The 24170-nt window shown below is 41.9% G+C and overlaps 1 protein-coding gene across 9 annotated transcripts in view; it reads left to right on the forward strand.

Annotated features, from left to right (window-relative positions):
• Positions 1-24170, forward strand: part of Arhgef3 (Rho guanine nucleotide exchange factor 3) — a 310353-nt gene that overhangs the window by 256877 nt on the left and 29306 nt on the right. For 8 of the 9 annotated variants that reach the window (XM_087181501.1, XM_013065441.3, XM_087181503.1 and 5 more), the window contains one exon: positions 9466-9573. In XM_087181501.1, the coding sequence (XP_087037627.1) occupies positions 9466-9573 (108 nt within the window). Of the gene's footprint in view, positions 1-6904; positions 8639-9465; positions 9574-24170 lie in introns of those variants that run through there. The other variant, XM_004864314.3, reaches the window with a different exon arrangement.

Raw genomic sequence — 24170 nt, forward strand, 5'->3', positions numbered from 1 at the left:
TGTATTATTTTGTTTAGCTCATCTAGTTTTTTATTAGCATCTTCTAAAAGCTCCAGATCACTTTGGTTATTACTTCCATTATCCGTTTAGTTGTATCTTCTGTGATACCACTAAGTATCTCTTTGATCTGTTTTCTAACCTGTTCTTTGGAGCAATGTGGGTGTGTGGCTTATGCTATTCTCCCTCTCAAAGCCCACTAGATTGGCTTTGGGGAAGTTGGGAGTTTTGGGAGGCCTTTTGTTGCCTTGTCTTCTCATGTTTTTGTTTTGTTTTGTGCTAAGGTTTGTGGATGCTTATAGTGTTAAGACTTTGTTGCTAGTAGAGATCTTTTTAGTTGCTTTTCAGAGATATACTTTGAGCGTGGCTAATAATAATAATAATCCTTTGCCTCAGCCCCAAGATCTGACCACATTGGTTAATTGGGGAGATGAGAATGCAGTGTAATTAGCCCAACACTGAGCTCTCTGGGAATGTACTCTACTGTTGTTAAAAATCACAAAGACAGTCTGAGTTTTGGCTTACAGAGAAATAGTAACAGTTTCAAGACCCTGGTAATATCAAGCAAATCAGCTACAGTAGTATCATCTGAGACAAATGGGATACCATAAGAACATACCATAAGAACCAATTATGTACCACCTTTAACTCTAGAAAAGAAATCTACAATTATGGTGTAGACTAATATTAAGGCAACCCAGGTATCGACTTACTGTTAATATGTACTAAATGTGACAACTATATCTCCACTGGTGGTAAAAAAGAATTCAACAGTAATTTTATAGAGCTAACTATCTAAAGATTAATAAAGCTTTATGGTTATATAATTAAATATATAGGGTTTGGAAATAGAGGAATGCAAGAGGAAAAATTCAAAACTTTAAACCATACGGCCAGGGATTTAGCTCAGTGGTTCCACTGCCTGCCACAAGAGCGCAAGGTCCCAAGTTCGATCCCCGGTACCAAAAAAACAAAAAACAAAAAAACCAACTATATGACATGAGAAAGAGAGAGAAGTAGTACAAAGGATCCTATTGGGGAGTAGAAGGATGTCTACAGAATCACATAAAGGTAAGAGAAAAAAACTGATGAGAAAAAGAAGATGAAAAGAAAAAGAGGGAGAAAAAATTATATGGAGAGTAAAAATAAGAAAAAATTAAAGGAAGAAAAATTAAAAAGAAGAAAAAGTAAAAAACAAAAAGAAAAAAGTAAGAAAAAGAAATATTGAAGAAGAACAAAGAAAAATTCCTTAAACCCCAATAAACTAGTGAGGAAGGAAGGAGGAAAAGAAAGAAGAAAAAAGAAAAGAAAAAGAACAAAGCACACACACACAAAAAGAGAGAAAGAAATTTCTCTGATTTTTGAATATGTGGTTTTTTTCCAAGGTCTATAATTTTGGGGCAGTGTCCGAGTCACGATGTGTCCCTGCTCATGCTGTTAGGTAAAGAAGACAGTCAGACCCCAGATCCTTGCTGGATGCAGTTATCAGCAAGTGTTAGCAGGCAGTCGGGTGGGGTGAGGGCACCAGTTCCAGGACTTTCTAATCCAGAGCAACTCAGGCTGAGCCTGGCCTCTGCCTGTGGGAGCAGGGCCTGTGTCCTTTAGCTTCAACCCTCAGGGCATCTTCTTCCAGCTGGCTGTCTCTTACCCAGTTACTGTGGAAACGCAACACTGAGAGCCCTGAAGTGAAGCTGTCCCATCGCTGCTCTGAATCTTGGGTTCCTTCAGCCCTTCCCCAGAATGGCACCTGACCAAGCACTCTCTCCAGGGAGATGGCAGGTGCTTGGACTGGAGTCACCCACCAGCTGTTTCCTGTCAAAGGGCTCACAAGGGAGCAGAATCTCTCGCTATCCTTGCAGTTCACAGCACCCATGGTCCATTGCATCACCACGTTTCTTCCTGAAGCCCTCTGGGGTCCCCAGCTTTCACTTTGTCTCTGAGATTTGGTCTCCATTTCCCATGAGCCATGAGCTGCGAGCCAGGGGAAAGTACATACTGCCCCTTCCCTTCTCCACGTTGTATGCTGTCTCTTCAGTTTGTCTGTGGCTTTAATTTTCCTGTCAGATCCTTCCTGGTTCCCAGGAATATACTTCTCTCTTTTTTCTCCTCCAAGTTGTTATCTTCTGATTCTGAACCTTGGAGAGGCTTGCCACTCTGTCATTTTCCTACTAGTTTAAAGTTTGTGCTGATGTTAGTTTTGATTAATGTGCCGTGATTATGTAAAATGTTAACCTCAGAAGTCAGGTAAAAGGTGTATGGGAACACTGCTATTTTTGCAGCTGTTTTGTGAAGCTAAAATTATTTCAAAATCAATGTTTTGAAAAAGAATATATGCATGTGTTGAATGATTGGATAAGCTTACCTGTTCTTAGAGGCAAAGATGTAGAAGAGGAATAAACTTTAGTGAAATAAATCAGTTCGTGTGTCCTATTCTAGGCTTTATTGAGAGCTTGCTGTCCACCAAGCACTGTGCATGTGCTCTTCATCATCATGTGTGGAGCAGAATAGTGTGGCAAAGGTGTGTAGTTCAATATGTGGTCCATGTTTTGCCTCTGCTACCTGAGATATGATTCCTTCTGTAAGAACTCATGCTCCTTGAACAGCATACTCACCTATAAAATGTGGATAATGACACTGCTCTCTCATAGGCTATTCTAAAGATGCCTTGAGCAAAGCTATGTACAGCTCATATCCCAATACCTGACACAGATTCCCATAAACAGTAGCTGTTACCCACAGAACTCTCACTTATCCATTATAAAGGTATTCATTTTTTTTCTTGAAAAAACCTATAATTTGCTTAAGATCACAGATTTGGTATGCATGAGAGCCAGACTTAGATAGGTAGGTAGGTAGGTAGGTAGGTAGATAGATAGATAGATAGATAGATAGATAGATAGATAGATAGATAGAATAAGGTTTATTGTTAACCATTTTGTCCAAAAACCATGAACACAAAAGGGAGAATCTGTAGGAATTCTTTGAAGGACAAGCTATAAATCAAGTTGTCAGGTCTCCCTAAAGAGGAAGAATGAGGCTTATTTGAAGTAAACCTCATGGCTTGAGAGGAAGCAGAAGTAGATGTACTGGCGAGTGGCGAATGAGCACCTTTAGGAGGAAGCCAGGGAAGACCCTGGCAATAGGAGCTGTCAAAGGAAGTGAGAACACAAGAGTATTTGTGTTGATCTAGAAGTCTTAAAGGATGAGAAACTTGGGCATAAGCTGTAAAACAATGAGAGCCACCCTTGAGCCTGCAGAAGGGGATGGTAAAGTCAAGGCATTTATAGTGTAATGAGCTTACTGTATTTGATTGTAGATGACAGAGGTGTAATGGGGATCCAGTAAGACTGGGAGCTCTTAGCCTCTTTAGTGGTGTTTTAGGAATGGAAAGAAAAGTATGAATTTGGGAGGCAGTGAGGGTGGTGGATAGGGGAAGCATGCTGAGAAATTAAATTCAACCAGATTGTGGGATCCCTACCTATGGGTATTCTGATATTGAAGGGCCCCTATTTTCTCTGTGTGTTTCTTTTTTCTTTTTTGATACCAGGGATCGAACTCAGGACCTTGAACTTGTGAGGCAGGTGGCGGAACCACTGAGCTAAATCCCCAGCCCTTCTCTGTGTGTTTCTAAAATGAATCTGGATCAGCCTCCACTGGATTGTTTCATGTCATGGAGCTCAATGATGGGGAGCCTGTTCTTAATGAGAGTGAATGAATAAAGAAAGGAATAGCCAATAGACTCAAGTAGACCTCAGGGTGCTTGGTGGATGGGCTAGTACCTTTCTGTAGATTGCTTGGCCTTAACTTTAAATGTTTTGAGGTAGCACTCCCAGCCCTCACTTTCCCAGCTGTGTGGACCTTTCCCTTGTCCAGTCTGTATTGCTGGAGAGTAACTGAAATTCAACAGTGGGTCTTTTTCTTTTTTCTTTTCATTCTACCAGGTTGTTTCTGTTGTGGACAATGTCTGTCTCTAATATCTTCCCTCATTGGGTTATACTAAGAGCCAGTGCAAAAAGCTGGGAGTGATACCTTTTTATTCCAGTTCAGCATTTGCTGGTATATTTGCAAATCTATTTTATGTCCATTTTTTTAAAAAAATACTCTTTATTAATGGAGAATTTTGACTTTTACCACAGGCAGGATTGCTTACTGAGTCCCTTGTGTCCGACATCGAGTTTTAACGATTATCAACCCGTGGTCAGCCTTGTTCTCTCCCTATCTCCTTACCCCAACCTCATTTTACTTTGAAGTAGATCCCAGGCATCAAATCATTTTTATATCCTTTATATATACATATTAACAATCAGGGAAGTCAAACATGTCACCTGCTCATCAGGGGAGGACTCTGCATGCCCAGCCATACGAAGAATGTGCAGTTCAAGCTTAAGCCCTCTGCTGGACCTTGAAGATGGCTGAGTGCCTGTGGGAGGGTGGGTGCCTCTGAGTGTTGTTCGGTGTGTCACATAGAAGAGCTGACATGACTGGTCAGCAGACTACAGGCCACCAGCCAACCACAGCCAACTTCCTATGGGCCACAAGCTAAGAATAGTGTCTGTAGCTTTTAATTGTTAAAAAGGAAAAATAATATTTTTTACATGAAAACTACTCTATGTGAAATTTGAATTTTCATGTCTATAAATAGAGGCTTAGTGGGCTGTAGCCATAATCATTAATTTACATACTGTTGATGACTGCCAGCAGAGATATGAGTAGTTGCAACAGAGACTGGAGAGCCCTCAGGGTCCAAAATATTTGGCTCCTTGCAGAAAAAGCTAAGCCTTGGTATAGCACGTGGGCTCTGGAGTCAGCCCGCATTGATTTAAATCAGTTTTCTTTTTTAGTTGAGTGACTAAACAAGTTAATCACGCTGTGCTGCAGTTTCCTCATCTTGGAAATGAGATCATTGTAGTAGTTAACTTCAGAGATGTTGGGAAGAGTAAACTAGTAAATTTTATACATCAAGCACTGAGACAAGTTCCTGCGACCAGTACTAGGTCATTATTTATGCTAGAAATTTGCAGTCACAGTGAAATCATAATCCTCTTCACATGAAGATGATAGAAGTCACCAAAGTGTTCCTGGATGGACTAGAGGTGACCCCTACGAGTGCAGTTTCCAGCACACACAGACAGAGCCCTGCAAGCTTTCCCTGGGATTTCCAGACATCTGAAAGACTGGTTTTTCTCACTCCATCAACTGATGGGCAAAAATACTGTACTGCTGGCACAATCTGGTTTCACCTTTCACTTGCTCCCGACCAGCTGTAGAGCAGCTAAGCACTGTGCTGCCCTGAAGGACAGTAATTTAAGTCCTTGTGCCGCCAGCTTCATTTCCAGCCCCGTCTGGGGTGTGTTTGTGGCTCAGTGGATCATCTTCCATCTACTCCCAACTGAAGTACAGAACTGAAGTGCAAAGAAAATCCATTTCAATGAAACTATTTTTAAAGGAATAAAAAAATTATACTGGGTTATATTGGTGTGATAAGCATTTTCTTACATTATGTATAATCTGCTTTGATTTTTACCTGTCAGGAGAAAGAATAAAGAAAAAATAAAAAGAATTGTATTTCCTAGAGGAGGAATTTTTTTTTTTTTTTTTTTTTTTTTTTTTTGTACTGGGGATTGAACTTAGCTCCTTGCACTTGCGAGGCAGGCGCTGGAACCACTGAACATTCCTGGCCCAAGAACAAATATTTTTAATACAACCCATTAATTAAAAATCATATTACAGGTAACGATCACATGAAATGTTGTATTCCTCTCTGTAATTCAACTCAAGATATTTTAAATTGAGTCAATTCTTTTAATGAAAAAACATAACCTCTGTTCCTATCTTCATTCTCTCTTTGCTTCCTCCCCCCCTCACTTCTTTTACTTTCTTCTGACTATTTTCCTTCCCTGTTTTCTGAATAGATAAAGAAAAAAAAAATGTGTCAAAACCAATGCCAGGATGGGGATTTAGCTCAGTGTTTCCACCGCCTGTCTCGTAAGCATAAGGTCCCAAGTTTGATCCCTGGTACCAAACCACCCCCCCCAAAAAAAACAATGCCAATCCAGATGCGGTAACACATACCTATAATTGCAACACTGTGGGAGGCTGAGGCAGGAAGATCACAAGTTTGCGCTCACTCATGCTGGGCAACTTATTGATTTAGCAAGATCCTGTCTCAAAATTAAAAATAAAGATTTCTAAAAAGAGCTGGAGATGTAGTTCAGTATGAAGGCCTTAGGTTCCATTCCCAGCACTGGAAAAGAAAAATCCAGTACCAATTCATGATAGAAATTCACAGCAAGCTGGGCATGGTGGCACACGGCTGTAATCCCAGCACTCAGGAGGCTGAGGTAGGAGGATGCTGCAAGACTGAGGCCAGCCTGGGCTACATATCGAGTTCAAGACCAGGCTGAACTACACAGTGAGACTGTCTCAGAAAAACAAAAACAAACTAACAAAAATCAATCAGTCAATCACATCAAACTTGAGATATAAGGAAACTTTCTCTGCTTGATAAAAAGTGTCTCCCACACTCTCAGCAAATACAATTCATAATAATGAAGTCTTAAGAATAATAACTTTAGAATCAAAAATTAGACTAGTGTACCCACTATATTGGCTTAGCTTATAATCAACAATGTGCAAGTGGTCCTAGCCAGTGTAATAAGATAAGAAAAAGAAAAATGTTATAAAGTCTGGAAAAGATAAAGCAAACTATTATTATTCATAAAATTCTGCCTGCACAGAACTCTTATTGCCTGCATGCTTGCATATTCATTTCTCTTTCTCCACCCTCCCTTCCCCACCATTTCCCCCCCTTTCTCTCTCTGTCTCTCTCTCTCTCTCTCTTTCTTTCCCTCCTTAGTGATAGGCCCTTCTGCCATCTTTCAAATCATGTGGTGGAGGTGGTGTGTGCACTTAAAACTGCAGGGCCTGTTCTCTCAGCTGTCTGTGAAGTGCCCACGGTATTGCATTTGCTAGTTCTCCTTAGAGCTATTTAGCTGGAATTTGGAAACATTTCCCCTGAGGGCTCTCTTTAGACAGCAGTTAAATGTAGCTAGAGACATGCTGAGTATATAAGAAAGAAAAATCATATTACCCCAAGAATTTTTTTTAAATCTCCCATTCTCAACAGAAGCCCTCGAGGAGAACACCGTAATTCTTACATACTTCACTTGTGAGGGTCAGGCATAAAGCCTCCTGCCATAGATCCATAAACTGTGACTGTTATGTTTGGAACTTGCACCTGCCTGCTTTGCTGGATCATAGCACTAAATCATATGACAGTTGTTTCTGGTTCAGTCTTTTGTTACTTGGGAATGTCAGATTGCCAGAGAGCAAGAAGCCTGATGTTTGCTTGCCAATGGGCAGTACCTTAGGTGAGCAGTTTTAGTTATGATCTCAGATAGCAGCACTGTGCTCAGCTGCGGGGAAGCCATTGTTGGCACTGGGCTATGGAGATAGTGCCCACCCTACTGGGTCACATGAAATAAGCAGGAAAGTCAGCAAGACCTTAGAAGAGATGACCCAGCAAGAGGGACAGAGCTAGATCATGCCGCAGCCTGCCAAGCATGCAGTACTCCCTGCTCCTGTTTAAAGCAGGAGAACCCAGCTGGTGTTTGCCCTTCAACTTCCCCATTCTGATACAGAATTTTGGATCAAGCAGCCTTCACCATGAAAATGAGACCTAGAGCCTCTGGGCTATGAGGTATAGGCAGAGTTATCGGAGACGGAGTCTTGCTCCCCCAGGGAATTCCCTGTCACCTCTCTTGCTGCAATGCAGTTATGCCACCAGAGGTAGATCACAAGCCTGGCATTTCCAGACCAAAGCAAGAGCCATTTAGAGAAATTCAGGGGATGCTTAAGAGGCTCTGTGTGCGCACGCGTCGATTCAGTATGCCGGTGGTGCAGCTCTGACGTCACAAAAAATTTTTTTAAATCCTTCTCTGGGTACAGATGCTCAGAGCCAGGCACTGGACAGGGAGCATCCTGAAGGGACGTCAGAAGGACGGTCAGACCCTTCCCTTCATCACTTACATCTTTTAATGCAACGTCTCTCAGGTTGGGAGATTCATCTGTTTAATTTTGGAACTGAGCCTTCCTAGTGTTCTGAGATTTTTCTGCTGTCTGTTCAGCTTAGCATGCTAAGAATCCTGAGAGTCCCTGGCAGCCTAGATTCATTTTCCATCTTAGAAAAGTTTTTGACTTCTCTGAGAAATCACGAAGTTACTCTTGGCCATACTGCTATTGTTTTGAACTTTTTTCATTTTAAGTTTTAAATTTTTCTACGTAAAGGCCAAAAACCTTGGAGAAAGTCTGTTTCAAAGAAGTCTTCTGATGTCCGAGACTGGCAAGGGCATGAAATGACATGAGAGCTTCTCCGCAGAAATCGAGGTTTGCAAAAAATTTTCCAGGTACCTGCTATGTTCAGAATCCTCTGCAGGGATGCCATGAAGAACTGAGGGTTCTGGTTTACCCCTGAAACTTTGAGAGCAATGGCTGAAAAGGAAAGATGAACACCTGGGGGCTCCTTCTAGAAATGATTGAGGTTTGCCACAATTGGCTACTTTGGCTTTTTCCATCAAAATTTGGTGTCTTCATGTGCTGTCCAGCATCTCCTGCAGGTCAGATGGAGCTTAGGAAGACAAGGGTAACTCTTCTTTTTGTCTTTGTAAAATGTTCTGTCTGTCATCCCTCTTCCCCACAGCCTGTCATTTTGATTTGTGTAATTCATGTCATTGGAATTCAAAGTCACTGGAATAGGTACGCTCCATCTCACTCATCAGTCGGTTTTGGAGAGACATGCGTGTTTGTAAATAATATTTTCTGTGGAGGTAATTTTCAAACTTCATGATTATAAATAGGATAGAAAACGATGCCAGTGGTACATTTTCTTTTGCAATCAGGTTTTTTACTTATGAATATTAACACATGCATTTCAAATAGAGGGGTGCTTTTGTAAGGTATCAGCAATACTTTTTTAAAGCATAGGTTTTTAATTTAGTGGATTTTTAAAAAATCTTTGTGCTTTAGAAAAGCCACTGCATAAAAGAAGAGTATCTTAAGGCAAGGCGAGGGAAAGCTTTTTCAAAAGATGAAGCAACAAAAGACCACTGGCTGACAAGGTCGTATTGGATGGCAAATCAAAGGTCACTTTTCTCTATAGGGAAGAATGATTTCACTCAGTGGAAGCTTCTGAATTAAAAGCTGGAGGTACTAGGGCTAAGGGATGAGGAGCAGGTCTGACCCTCTGTTGTCTTCTCAGAAGCTGCCTTCACTGACTTCCCTTGTCGTTTGTCCTTCCCTGCCTCCTGCACCTAGGCATCTCTCAGGAGCTGGAGTGTAGCTGGGCACTGCTTACCTTCCTCAGATGGATGCACAGCCAGCAGCTCATGGTTCTGATTGTGTGGCAGCGTTCGGTTGTCTTCAGAAATGACCGTAATATTTTTCTTTCTCTCTTTTTGTTTAACCCTGCAGGAACCTAGTAATAAACGGGTCAAACCCCTTTCCAGAGTCACGTCACTAGCTAACCTCATCCCGCCTGTGAAGTCTACTCCTTTAAAGCGCTTCAGCCAAACCCTGCAGGTAAGAAGGGTATGGTGGGCTGATGTTTGCTGAAAACTGCATTGTGTGGGAAAGGACAGCCTTGCCCTACCCAGAATTTCCTCTGGTTTCATATCAACCTAAATCAATACGTCTTTCAACAGAAGAGTGCAAGGGAGGCTGAAAAGAAGAAAAATGTGTTTAAGTCGACCCCTTGGGTCAGGCAGAGTTGGAGCAATTTCTATTGGTTTTCTCCTCATAGTCGTGTTCCTAGGTTGTGTGCCCCATCCAGATTTGTCCTTACATGCCTTGTCTCAAAATATGTATGGGCCCCTGAGGAAACCAGCAGATGATATGAGCTAGCTGATAGCCGAGGCTGGTAGCTGCAACCTGGAGCAGCAAACGGCAGTGTGTGGAAGAATCTGACCTGCCACCTGTTTTGTTTTTTTGGGGGGGGGGGTGTTTTTGCCGTGCTGGGGATTAAACCCAGGACCCCACGGTCTACCTCTACCACCGAGCCACACTCCCAGCCCCTGCCGCCTGGTTTTTTATGGCCCAAGAGCTAAGATTGGTCCTCACTGTTGTCAACGTGTAGGGGGTAGGATGAAAAGAAATTTCTTGATTTCTGTAAACCATATGAAATTCAAATTTCACTATCCTAAGTAAAATTGTATTGGAATACAGCCTTACCCTCTGTTTATATATTGTCTTTGGCTGCTTTTGCACCACAGTGGCAGAATTGAGCAGTTGTGACACAGACCATATTTCCCATAAAGCCAAAAATATTTGTTTATCTGACTCTTTGCCGAAAGGGTTCTGGCTCTGACCAGCTCTAGTACCTCAGCTCTCTTGATCAAAGACCGTCGCCTTGGGCTGGTGATTTAACATCTCCACATCTTGCTTTTATTCCTTAAGAGTAAATTTATCACAGTATCACTAGCTCCTTTGTGGAATCATTGTGACGATACATGAGATAATGCATTAAAATGATGGCCCTTAATTAGCCATATATACTTTACGAATTAGTAGGTTAATAAATACTGGCTACTGTAGTAATTTCTTAGTTAATAAGTGTTTTTGGTAGTTCTTAAAGTCCTAATGAAGTTTATCTTTTATTTTGTGAAAATTTTCTTAACAAAATAAGTGAATAAGCAAGTTAGTACACTATATCATTATCTTCAAAGTAGTTACTCAGTACAAGACATAAACCAAAAAAACTTTTACAAAAAAAGGAACAAGTAAGTAACTTTCTTTTCAATTACCTAAGTTAAATTAGTAATATAAATGAAACAAATTAGCATATATATTAAAATATTTTTGAAATAACAGAGAATGTAATTTGGGGAAGTAATTGAACTTCTCCATACTTCCTATTTAATCTCACTTCTATTTTGCTCTTTTTTTGCATACTTATATATGATTTTTGTTTCTCATATAAGAGAAACCATGTGATATTTGAGCTTGTGTGTCTGGCTTATTCCACTTAACATCAAAAAAGGGGCAACCAGGGCTGGGGATTTAGTTCAGTGGTTCCGCTGCCTGCCTCGCAAGTGCGAGGTCCCAAGTCCAATCCCCGTTACCAAAAAAAAAGGAGGGGGCAACCAAAATGAATAGACACTTCCAGAAGAAGGAGTACAAATGGCCAAAAGTACATAAAGAAATGCTTAACATTATTAGCCACTAGAGAAATGCACATTGAAACTACAGTGAGATACCATCTTAGCCTGGAAAGAATGGCTTTTATCAAAAAATCTAATACGTTTTCTTTTAAAATAAAAATTGAGATTAAGACTGAAGCCCACAACACTCATGCCATGACAAGGAGCATTCAGTATGGTAGAGTCTGCTTTTTCTCATTTGCCATGAGTACTTTTGCATGGCAATATTTTTATCTCTGCTTTCTGAATCTTTAAGAAAATTGTGGACAAGAACCCAGCTCTTACCCTGTACAGTGAAAATCTCCAACTTCAGAAGGGTTTGCAGTTCTTGCTCAGCACTTTCTATCTCTGCTTTCTCACGTTTGGTCCACAGACCATGACTGCACAGAAGCCCCAGGGGGCCCAGCACTTTCCTGCAGGTGCCGTCCCTCAGCAGTTCTCTTCCCCTTCCCTGCCCGTTCCTCATTAACTCAGCGAGCACTTGCTCCTGCTTGAATACCTCAGCACTCAATTAGCTATAGGTTTGACTCTGTTTCTCTCAGTGCCTGGGCCCTTGGGCCCCTGGCTATCGCCTGATCTCTTGTGGGGGAACAGAGAAGAAAGAAAATATACTCATCTTGGGGAGACAGATGCAGCCCTGCAAAGCTAGTGGAGAAGGATGTGTTTTCCTGCCTCCCTCCTGGCCAGTCCTTCCAGTCCTTCATCCTCTGAACCGTTCACTGCAGGCTTCCCCTGGAAGATTCATCACCCCCCGAGTCCTGCTCATCTGGTCTTTCACTGAGTTCTGCTTTTTATAAATTCTTTAGCTCTATTCCTTAGTCTACTTAGTCCCTTTGCCCTCCTTGCTAGTGGCTGTCATTCGGGTTTACATCATAGCTATTTCTTTCCATGATTATGGGACTCCCACATGGCTGGCAGTTTCTCCCTCCTTATGCAACATGCTCTTCTTCCTGCCTTCATGTTACTCTGTTCTAGATAAAATTGCCTTCTGGTCGATTCATGGCAGTGCTGGGCCTAGGTTCCCACATGACAGTAATGAGCTGGACCTGAGTGGCCAGCCAGCTGTCCCCTGTATACGTCCCTCACTCTCCCACTTGTCCTGCTAGCACTTGTCCCCTTATTCACTGTCATTGCCTTGCCTGGTTGGTGGCCTTTTGAGTTTGTGCTCCTGGGAATAGCACCATCTGGGTCTCCCACTGCAGCCCAGCCCTGACCGTACATTGCTTTAATATCCTCCGTCCTCATGCTTCAGTCTTTCTTTTGGCTTCCCAGACAATCTTCATTTCTTTTCTTCTGTGCCTGGGGATCTTGCACAGGAAACACTGTGGGAGATATTTGATCACCTTCAAAATTGGCATTGACCTAGAGACACAAAGAAATCAAGCCATATCTGAAATCCCTCAGACTGAGACCAAGCAAGGATGAGAAAACCAGACCCAAGTGAGGGACTGATATGTGGAAATTGGTTTTCAAAGAGGCTTTTTTGGTTTGTTTGGGTTGTTTTTTTTTACCAAAATAATTTTTCTGCTTACATTTTTAATATCATGATAAATATTTAAGTCCAGGTTATGCATTTGGGACAGAAACAATCTGCAGAAATAGACAAGTTATTCATAATGGTGATGTATATCGATACAAAAAGAATTTTAAATAGAAAAATGCCCCTGAGGCTATATACAGCATGTTTGAACATGATCCTCGAAGCCTGGGGAGTGTCAGCTTGCCCCTAGATAGCTTCCTGTAAGTTTGGCATGCAATCAAAGTTCTACAGCATTGTTTCCAACTTGCCTTCTGACTTTACTGTGGCCCTTACCAGCTAGACAGGCAGAGGGTGCTAATGTAGTCTGGGGAACAGGGAGGATTAGAAGCAAGCAGACTCCAAAAAGGCTCTCCGTGAACCAACTTCACCTCCTTTCCCAGTTCCTCTAGGCCTCCATTTCTAATAGCAGAGGAGGAGAGGAGGAGGAGAGTGTGGGCTGCCCATGATTCTCTGTTGCCAATTGTCCTTCCCCTTATGTGTGTATTTATGCCTGTGCTGTTCCAAAAATGACTTGAGGCTGTCATTGAGCAGCTTGGTTTTCTGTTGCATTGTGCTTTTTCCCTGCCTCCTGGCACCTTGGAGATGGATGGATCCCTTTGGATATCCAATGATGTCTCTCAGGTTGGGTTGCTCTAATTTTAGGGTAAGAGATGACTTAGGCTCAAATGTTATGCTTTTATCAATACTGGAACACTCAGCGGTTCTTCCTCTGGCTCAGTAGGAGACCACAGTTAGCCCAGGAGGATATCGAGAGTGATCTGGGCTGGCAGCCTCTCCCCAAAAGGATTAAAAGCCCAGTCACAAATGTGAGTGGTCCTTGCAGCGAGACACTACAGGATTTGTTCTCTCTTGCCTCCCAGTGTGTCTGGACTGGGGGCTTGGGCCTCAGCACAGAGGCGGCGTTTGTGGAATGGGACTCTGTCTGCTCCTTGCCAGGAAGGTTAGCACCATTGGTAGACTGAAGCACAGATGTCTGGATCCCTCCGGGCCCATAAATCCCCTCCCTGGCCTGCTGGAGAGGAGAACCTGGCCCAGTGCCGCGAGGAGCTGGCCCTTATTCCTCTGGTGTGTGGGGGAAGGCAGCTCCTGGTGGGCCACCACTTGCTCAGCCCCACCTCTCCGGCTCTGCGGGATGCACAGCCGCTGGACCTGTGAGCTGAGTCCAGCATGCACCACGGAATGCTGTGTTCATCATGCTGTGATGTAGCTCTCTGTTGCCTTTAGACATAAACTTCCTTTCTGTTATGAAAGTGAATACTCATTATGAAAAAATACAGAAAGGGAGAAAGAGAAAAGAATACATATAGCCTTGCACTCCAAAACAATCCCTGTTAGTATTTTAATAATTTGCTTCCAGTATTGTGGTGGTATGACTTGCCTGCCATGCCCTGCCCTGAGGCTCTTTTGGCCTTGCTGTCAGTCTACCCTGCCTTAGGTCTCCTGTGCTTGCCATGTACTGCCTTTCGGGGTTAAAGCCTCTGTGGTGGATGACCACTGACGTTTTTGATCACTGACTCTTGTCTCTCATCTTTCTTGGCCTCGCATGTTTTCAAGCTCTGCAGTGGGTGCAAGAATGTTCATCTTTGTCCCCATTGTGGCTTACAGCTTCTTTGGTCGTGTTGCACTTTTCATTAAAGATAAATCTCTCTACTTAATGTCTTTTACTGCTTTTTGCCTTAAAGTGTATTCTTTCTTTCCTTTTTTTCTTCCTTCCCTTCCTTACTCTTTCCTTCCCCTCCCTCTTTCTCTCTCTTTTTCTCCCTCCTTTACTCTCCTTCCCTTTCTTTCGGTTTAGTATGTTTTGTTCCAACTATTCTAATCTTCCCTTTGTCATTTAGCTGGATGGTAAGTTTTTATATAGGGTGGAAAGTATGGTATCACCGTCATTCTTAGAAAATATCTTTATGGATAATTGTGTATTATTCCAGTGTATTGGGATGATTTATTTTACATAACTGGACCATTAGTGGATATTTAGATTATGAATATTTGTGTATTGTTAAGTAACTGGGCTGAATGCCTTTGGAAAGCATTTGTCCTGTTTTTTAAAAAGTACCTTCTTTTGTGCTTTCTTTTCTGATTATATAACATCATAAAAAATGAAAAAAAATGTAGTGAAGCACAGAAAAGAAAGTAAAAATCACTTGTAAACACTTCCCTCCTACCAGTTACCAAAAAAGCTTTTAATACATACTCAGGCAGTCTTTTACTATGCACTTGCATACATATTTTTAAAACAAAATTTTAATTGTATGTACGGTGTATACTACTTTTAACTTGCTTTTGTCTTAATAGAATAACCTAACAATATAAGACTTTTTCATGTCATTAAATGTTTTTCATGTGCCTGGTTCTTAATGGGTTGATAGACTCTCTTACCAGAAGGTTGAATGGGTTCGTAGAGTATTTTATCAGAAGTTTGTACCAGGTTATTTAACCACTCTTCTATTAATGAAAATTGAAATTATTCCCTCTTCTTTTAACTTCATAGTTAACATTGTTTTAAGCATCCTGATCACAAGTCTTGTCTGTCTTTCTCTTCCATTATTCTTCTAGAAGTGGAATTCTGGTAAGGGTGTGAACCCTAAGAGACGTTTGAGATAGCTAGTCTTCTATTCTGAATGTGTGTCTGTTTTGGTGAGAATTACTTCTCTGTTCTCACCTCCTTCATCTACTCCCAGAGCCAGTTTTCTCCTCTTCTGCCACAGTTCAAAAGATAGCTCTTTCCCAAGGGCCCTTGGGTTTCAATGCAGGACAAGATTGTTTCTTACTTTATCTCTGTGCCTAATACAACACATTACTTAGAATTTGCTCAAAAATTGATACCTACTATTATTAGAGAAGCTGACCATTGCCACCCACGGGCTCTCTCCAGGGGCTCGCTGCAGATCACCTGTCTAGTGATGGACCCTGCCTCCGCCGTCACCTAATGCAATACTACATGTGTTCCTGAGCCCCTCCAGGGAGAATTGCTGAGCTAAAGAAAGGTTTCTGGAAACTATATCTTCTCAGTGCTTCATCCCTGGCCCTTAGATATGGAAATTATTCAACCTAGATGCAGCATAAATAGATGATAAATTACTGTTCGTAATATTCTTTGTATCTACTGTGTTGTTTATTCTGCTCTAGACTTGGTGGGGATTATGAAAAAGGAGACAAGCCTACTCTAGAAAACTGTAAGATCTACTTGGTAGTAATTACCTAAGAGATATTAGCAATGAAAAAAAGGGGAAGTTCAAAACTACTATACTGTTTCTCAGTTAATCATACCCACCCATATTAGCATATGCATGGGGGAAAACAGGAAATTAAGTTCTCACTAATAATTATCTCTTGGAAATACAATAAAAGGTTTACACTTCTTTGTTTTCTGTTTTGTGTTCTCCTTTCTTCCCTATCACATAAGAATTACAGATGAATAGTGCATGAATAAATGGGCTAAAATGGTTGATTTCTTTCCATTATATATTTCTAGTACAATGTAGTTGAATTTAAAAAATAACTATTATCTTTGCATCCAGATAACAGTGAATAAGATTTGATTCTTATATGATAAAGTATACTGGAGAGAGAGAGAGCGCTTAGGAAGGGCTTGGTGGTGGGGGCATCAAAGAAGGCTTCCTGGCAAGGATGGCCCGGAGATGATATGGATGAAGGAGAGAAAGGACATTTCATGTTTGAGAAAGGAGTGAGAAGACTGGTGCCCTCTCAGTTAAGAAATTAGTAGATCACCCAAGCCTATGTGCTTAATTTCATGTCTGGCAACCATTATTTTCTCCTTTAGTGACCGCCAATTTAGTCCCATGGACTGATGTTACAAACTTCCCATAACTAACAAGTCTTTGGCCCCTAGTTACTTGGCACATATGGAGATGAGCTTGGAGTTAATGTGTGTACATGGGTGCATCCATGCGCATTGGGGAAAACAAACAGAAACCAGACTACTTTGCTGTCTAGGAGGTAAAGGTACCACAGAGAAGTGATCTGTGTTCAGCATCAAGAAGAATGCCCAAGTCCTTGCTGTTCTTTACTATTCCTGGAGTAATAGTAAGTCATTGTAAATAGTTGACTTGTAATTTAAAGCTTGTCATTTTTTATTTAATAATAGTAACTCTCATTAGTTGAGTACTATAATGAGTCACATTCTGAACAGAGTACTTTAGGGTTTTTGGGGGGGGTTTTGGGGATTTTTTTTTGGTACCGGGGATCAAACTCGGGTCCTTGAACTTGCGAGGCAGGTGGCGGAACCACTGAGCTACATCCCTGTCCCCCAGAGTACTTTATGAACATGACCTTATATCATCTCCTCCAAAAGTCTGCATGGTAGGCTCCACACCACTTTAGAGGGAGCACCTTAAACACATGCCCAGAGGACATAGCTGCTCACCGTGGAACTGGGATTCTGCAGCACACTTGGCTTCTTCTTTTCAGGTAGGCTTCTCACAAAAAGTAAACAATGGATAAGAAAGCCTGCCAGAGTCTAAAATAGCTACCAGCTTTGGAGCTGAAGCATCTCACCTTGCAGCTTTCCCTTAGTTCACCTCCTGGGCCAGAGAGAGTCAGCGTTTCCAGCTCATGGAATATTTTGCCATTAATATTTGCAGACAAGAGCCATTTTTATGGTGCCAATGAAAGTGACTGAGGATGTCTACCCCAGGCCCCCAGAAGGCTTCCTAATTTTTGTTTAGCCCTAAGCAGATTGTACAATGTTTTCTACACACCTACCCAAATATTGTTTTCAGGTTTTCATTCATTCTACTCAGAATATCTCTGAACTACAGAAAGGTTTCTCTTTTTGCTGGGTCTTTTGGGATTTGACATTTATGGATTATAAATTGACTGGGCGCCCATTTACTGTGTCTTCAGTGGGCATTAATCTGAACCAGTTTCTGGATATGTGATTTTATGTTTATAGTGTCACTTCTAACTTACTGTTCAAGGTCTTATGTATTTGTCAGCTGATTTTGATTTTTCATGAAGCTCTTCATTATGGAAAGTTCAGACAGGTGTCTGCTGTTTGCTAATGATGAATGCAGACAGCCTCCCTTTATCCATGGTTTTTGGCTTTCCACGGTTTAAGTTACCCACAATGAACTGTAATCTGAAAATATTACATGGAAAACTCCAGAAATACAGTTTTAAAGAACTTTTATTACAATCTATAATCATTCTAGTTGTTAGTACTATTAATATCTTCCTATGCCTAATTCATAAATTCACCTTTATCATAGGTATGTATATCTAGAAAAAAATAGTGTATATTGGATTCAGTACTATCTATAGTTTCAGTTGTCCATGGGGACTCTTAAAATGTGTCTGTGGATAAGTGAGGACTACTGTATTCAGACAAGTGCAATCAGTGGTGTAACGGTGATTGTTAACAACCATCTGTACCAACTGCGTGCCAGGCATTTGATTAGGCCCTTGACACGCTTTATTGTATCCAGTTCTCACTGCAATGTGCTTATTATCAAGCCCCTTTTACAGAGGAGGAAACTGAGATCCAGAGAGATGGGCTTTCCAAGTCCTTCAGCCATTGCGTTGAATTGAAGCTTGTTTTATGCTAAAGCCTTTGTGCATAATCAGGATTTGTGTTTGGGGGTTAAACAACTGTACTCAGTTCTCCTTCCAGCACTTAGCTTGTGCCAGTCATGTAATCCTCTGGTTCTTGAAATTCTCATCTATTTAAAGAGGAAGAACTTGCCATCAGCTCTCTTGAGGATTAGCATGAGGGTCAAACGTAACCCGGCCACACAGCAAGGAAGGGTTACTTAAGCTAATTGCTCTACACAAGCCTTGTACAAGACTCTCTCGGAGGATGTTGTGGGAGAATGTTTTCTGGCCCTGGCCATGATCATTGTACGTTTTGGTTTAACTCACTGCGGCAGCTACGTAGGGACGTGTCTCGTACAGACTCATCTTATCTTCCAATCTGTTTAATAATAGACCATCTGCTACCAAATAGCAATGAAGTCAGGATGGTAACCCTGGCCTGAACTCTCTCTCTCTCTCAGAGCACGTTATTTTTGGCTGTGAAGACCAACTGTTTTTGGAAAAGGATGGGAGCACCCCACTGAACAGGCAGCGTTAACAAATCAGGTCTTTCCCACTGTGTCTACCCGCTGGGTTTACACTTCCTCTGACATGTGTAACGGAGCCACCTTTTCCACCGACAGACAGTCCCCTGGCACCTGCAGCATCTTTCCCACATCCCCAGCTTAGGCACATGCAGCACCCATTTCCTAAATCTCTATTATCTGTTTCTCATGGCCATTGTTATGAGCTTTGGGTTTTCACTCGTTTGCTATGCTGAACTGCCTCATGGAAACTCCTGCTTATGCTGGCACATTTTTCATTTCAGTCCCAGAATTCCTGCACCCAGGGATGTCTGTGTACGTGTTCTGTTTTTATGTGGTTTCTTCCAAGGGCAGGTCCCTCACATCAAGACAAATCCCCCTAGTTACTGTGGGCCACTGTTTCTCAGCCCAGGGGAGATTTGGCAGTGTCTGGAGATGTTTTGTTTGGCACAGCTGGGGTGGGGGAGCTATTGGCATCTAGTGGTTAGAGACAAATTACATTGCTAAACATCCTACAATGCACAGGACAGCCCTTCACAATAAAGAGTTTTTAGTTCAGAATGTTAGTGACAGCAAGACTGAACAACTGCCATAGACTGAAAAGTAGCATGGAACTCATCCATTCTGGTGCATGTACCACACCACCCTCAGGCAGGCCTGAATTGTCATTTTGAGTTCCTTCTTGGCCTCCTAGGTTTAAATTCTAAAGCACTATTCATTAGCTGCATGACCTTTGCAAAGTTTTACTTTCTCTGAGCCTCAAGTTTCCACATCTGTAAGGTGGGAGTGAGAATCCTTATCTCTTGGGTAAATAGGGTTCTCAAGTTCCCCTCAGTGCCCAGTACATAGCAGCATACCGTCTGTTCATAATGCCCCAGTTTCAAGGCCCTCCCCTGTGCCAGGTGCTGACAAATCCATCACTGAACAGAGTAGTAGACGTCCCTACTGTCTTACTTTCTTGTCACTGGGACGCAATACCCAACACACACAACTTAAAGGTGGAAAGGTTTATTTTGACTCACAGTTTGTAAAGGGTTTTTTTTTTTTTTTGGTGCTGGGGATCGAACTTGGGACCTTGTGCTTGCAAGGCAGGCAGCGGCACCACTGAGCTAAATCCCCAGCCCACAGGCTTTTCAATCTATAGTTGGGCTCCAAGGCAGGATGGCATGGCAGTGGGCATTGCAGAGGAGAAACAGCTCATGGCGTGGTGGCAGGAAGCAGAGAGAGACCAAGGGAGCGGAAAGGGAGATAGGCCCTTCCCGGCTATACCCTGGTGACCTGCCTCCTCCCACCGGCCTTCACCTCCCAAGGTCACAGTTAGTGATAATGCCGATAATGCCGCCATCACAGTATCATGCCCCCATGATGCAGTCACTTCCCAAAAGCCCCATCTATGAATGCAGAAGGATTTGGGAAAAGAGCCATATAAACCGTAACACCTACCTGCAAGGGGATAGCTTTCTATTAGGAGGAAGTGGACCTGTCAGAGGCAGACCAACCTATGAATGAGATCACACAGCACGTTATGCAAATTGAGAAAACTAAAGGCGGATATCCGGGCAGTGGCAAGGACACTGGAGAAGTGTTGTGGTGGCCTCCTCTCTCAAGAGACATCCATTTCCTTGGGGGGTTTCTTCTACCAAACCCACGAGTTCTTGCTCCATCCTCACATATGGTTGTGTCCAGCCATATCAATGGCTCCTTAGAGTGTAGCTCATGGTATGTGGTCAGTGCTGTTGTGAACACCTGACCTTTTCCCTGGGGTGGTCCCATGATGAGGCAGCAGCTGCTCCTTTTCCCCAGGGCCAGCCAGCTGCTGACCACACACCTAACTAGCTCTTCTTATTCCTCTTTTTTAGTTTTGCTGGGGGTTGGGTTTTTTTGGTTTTGGGTTTTTTGAGACATGGTCTCACTATACAGTTCACACTGTCCTTGAACTCATTATGTACCCAAAGGTGGCCTCAAACTCATGGTGATTCTCCTGACCTAGCCTCCCAAGTGCTTGGATTACAGGCATGCACCACCATGCCTGGCTCTCTTTCAGATTCTTCCTTTCAATATCCTCCTCCCTTCTGAGTGTAGAACGGAAAAAATAAAATGTTGTAATTCAGCTTAACTCAAGGTATAATCTGTAGCTTGATTGTTAAAAGATCAGTCATTAGATTAGTCATCTTTCTGTCACTGAGACAAAATATCTGACATTCACAGTTTAAAAGAGGAAGAATGTATTTTGGCTTACAGTTTCAGAGGTTTTAGTCCATGATTGGCTGGCTCCAAGACAAAAACATCATGGCACAGAAAAGTGCTCACTTTGTGGTGGCTAGAAGCAGAGACCAGGAAAAGAGCCAGAGGGAGAGATACACCCTCCAAAGGCACCAGTGATTCACCACCTTCAACTGGGGTCCCCCTCTTTAATAGCCCATTCAACTGGGAACTCATTAATGATTGATGAGATTAAGACCCTCATGATCCAGTCCCCTTCTGAGAGCCTCACCTCTGAACATGTGAGACTTTTAAGGAACATTTTAGATCTAAATCATTACAGTGATTACTCCTAAAACTGAACAAAGACATTCCCTCTCTTTATCCAGATTTGATTTCCTGGAGAGTAGAAGCTAGATCACATTTCATTGAAACCTTCCCCCCATGCCTGATTTGCATGGAATCAGCAGGTACAGCTCCCCAATACCCAGGCTTTGAAGACAAATCTTATTTTAGATCCTTATTTAGGCAAATTCCTTATCCTCCCTCACTGGTAAAATAAGAACATCTCCTATCTTTCAGGATATGAGAATTGGAGAGATTGAACTAGGACTCTAAGCATAGGGGAGAACATCATCGACCTTCAGTGATAGTCACTGTAGTCTCTTGAGGCCAGTAATCACTAAGAAAACCCAAAATGAAGAACTTTTAATGATGAAGTATACCTACAATAGCATAAATAGTATAGCTCACCTCTCTCATTTTCCTTCAGGTGCAACAAAAGAAAATCTCCAACCCTCTGGGAAATGTTTCAATAATACATGAAAGTACTTTATGCTCAATCTTTGTGTGTGCATGTATTTGTTTTGTTTTTTGAGACAGGGCCTCACCATGTAGCCCAGGCTGGCCTTGAACTCACTATGTACCCCATGCTGGCCTCAAACTCAGTCATCCTCCTGCTCCAGCCTCCCAAGTCCTGGCATTACAGGCATGTGCCACCACCACACCTGGCTTGCTCGATCTTTACATTCAAAACGTGAAACTGAGGGCCGGGGATTTAGCTCAGTGGTTCTGCCACCTGCCTCGTAAGCACAAGGTCCCGAGTTCAATCCCCGGTACCAAAAAAACCCCAAAACAAAACATGAAACTGAAATTCAAGTATAGTAGTTTTGCCTATCAGATTGATAATAATACTGTGTTAATAAGAGTGTGAGTAAAGTGTATTATCCTATACCCATATGGGAAATATGTAGTTGAACAGCCTGTTTGAAGGCCAATTTGATAGCACATAGCTCAGTGATAGTGCACTTGCCTACTATCCAGCAGGCCCTGGGTTCAATCCTCAGCACCAAAATAAAATAACAAATAAAATTAAAGTGGATACTTTTTAGACTAGGGAACTCTATTGAATGGATGGATCTGCCTCATAGAAATACCAACACAAATACACAAAGGATGTCCACTGAAGCACTTTTTGTAATAGCTGGACACTGGAAATGATTTTAATGTCCATCAATTGGAAGTTGATTAAATCAATGTGCATATATTGGAAAAAGTTCAGACAGATCTAGAAGAAACTTAACAGCAATTGCTTCTAGAGCAGAGTTGAGGAATAGGGGGATTTTTACTCAATATATACTTCTGTAATCTCTGAAATTTTAAATTTAGCATAAATTACATTTCAAAGTGGTGGGAAAAGTCTGAATTTGGTCAGCTTCTGAAGTAGAAAAGTGGGAGGCTGATTCTCTGAAGTGAAAGTGGAAACTGTGTTTCACTTTGAATTTTCTTTTTAGTACATCTTCCTTTCTTTCTGTTCTTCAGTTCTCCCCAGCCCTGGCTCCCATCAGAACCGCAAAAGGAGTTTCTTGATGACTCACTGTGCCTGTTTTGACCTTTTACAACTGTGGCTAATTGATTCTGAGTGCAGGGGATCTACATTCATTTAGTGTGGTTATTGTTTATTATGGACTGTTTTTAAGAGATCATAAGGATTTACAAGATACCATTAGCAAATTGTATATTTTCTACAACTTCTTTTTTGATCTCCTGCTCAGGGCTGGTCCAGGGGCTTCAAGCTCATTGGTGAGCCCAGGAGCTGACAGATTGCCTGTGCCAGCCCAAGGAGCTTTTGTTGCTACTTGGAAACAGAGCTAGCTTCCAGCTTCCTGTATCCAAGGGGCTCTGGTGTTTCCCCAAAGCCCCTTGGAAATTTCTTATGTTTTTCATTTATTCATTTTTCTTAGGTCATAAAAATTATAAAGTAGGACAAATCATTTATAATGTCACATAAAGAACAAGAGAATTTTATGGTGTTTGCTTTATATCTTTGCTCACATGTACTTTTTGTTTTGATTTGGTTTTTTGAAGTTTGTTTTGTTTTTTGAGACAGGGCCTTGCCATGTAGTCCAGGCTGGTCTTAAACTCACTATGAAACCCAGGGTGGCCTCGAACTTAGTGATCCTCCTGCTTCAGCCTCCTGCATGCTGGTATTACAGGCATGCAACACCACACCCAGCTCACATGTACTTTTTACATAATTATATAGTGTTCATATACAGATTTTAATCCTGATTTTATTTTAATTTGCATAGAAGGGATTTTCAGCATTAAATTATCTCAGAATTGTCTTAATGGCTAGATAGGATTCCATCAGGCAGGTAATTATAACTTCTTTAACAATGTCCTTATATTGATCAGCTCTCTTAAAAATATTGTCCTAGTTGGGCAGAGTGGTAGGCACCTGTGTTCCCAGCTCCTTGGGAGGCTAAGACAGGAGGATAACTTGAGCCCAGGAGTTTGGAGCTAACCTAGGCAATATAGTAATACCCTATCTCAAAATAAATCCTCTGCTTTCTTGAATTTTATTATTGAACTGCAAAATAATTGGGAGCTATCTTAGAATGTCTTAGTGATGCCAGCTCATATATCACATACAAGATCAGTTTCTGTCCTGAGAAGTTTATGATTTAGAACAAGTGACCAGTAAGTTAGCAAAATGTGATCACCACTTTATCAGAGGTACATCACATTGCTATGGGAGAGGGGAAAGGGGGGACACGAGCGAAGCCTTCCTGGGGAGGTAGTGTTTGAGTTAGATTCTGAGGAGAGTTAGGAGTTAAGCAGCTATAAAATGTAAGGAACACCTTCCAGAAAGAGAAGATT

The sequence above is a fragment of the Heterocephalus glaber genome, unplaced genomic scaffold, assembly GCF_053883595.1.
Source record: "Heterocephalus glaber isolate CG9 unplaced genomic scaffold, H.glaber_assembly_v1.0 deba00001472, whole genome shotgun sequence".
NCBI classification, from domain to species: domain Eukaryota; kingdom Metazoa; phylum Chordata; class Mammalia; order Rodentia; family Bathyergidae; genus Heterocephalus; species Heterocephalus glaber.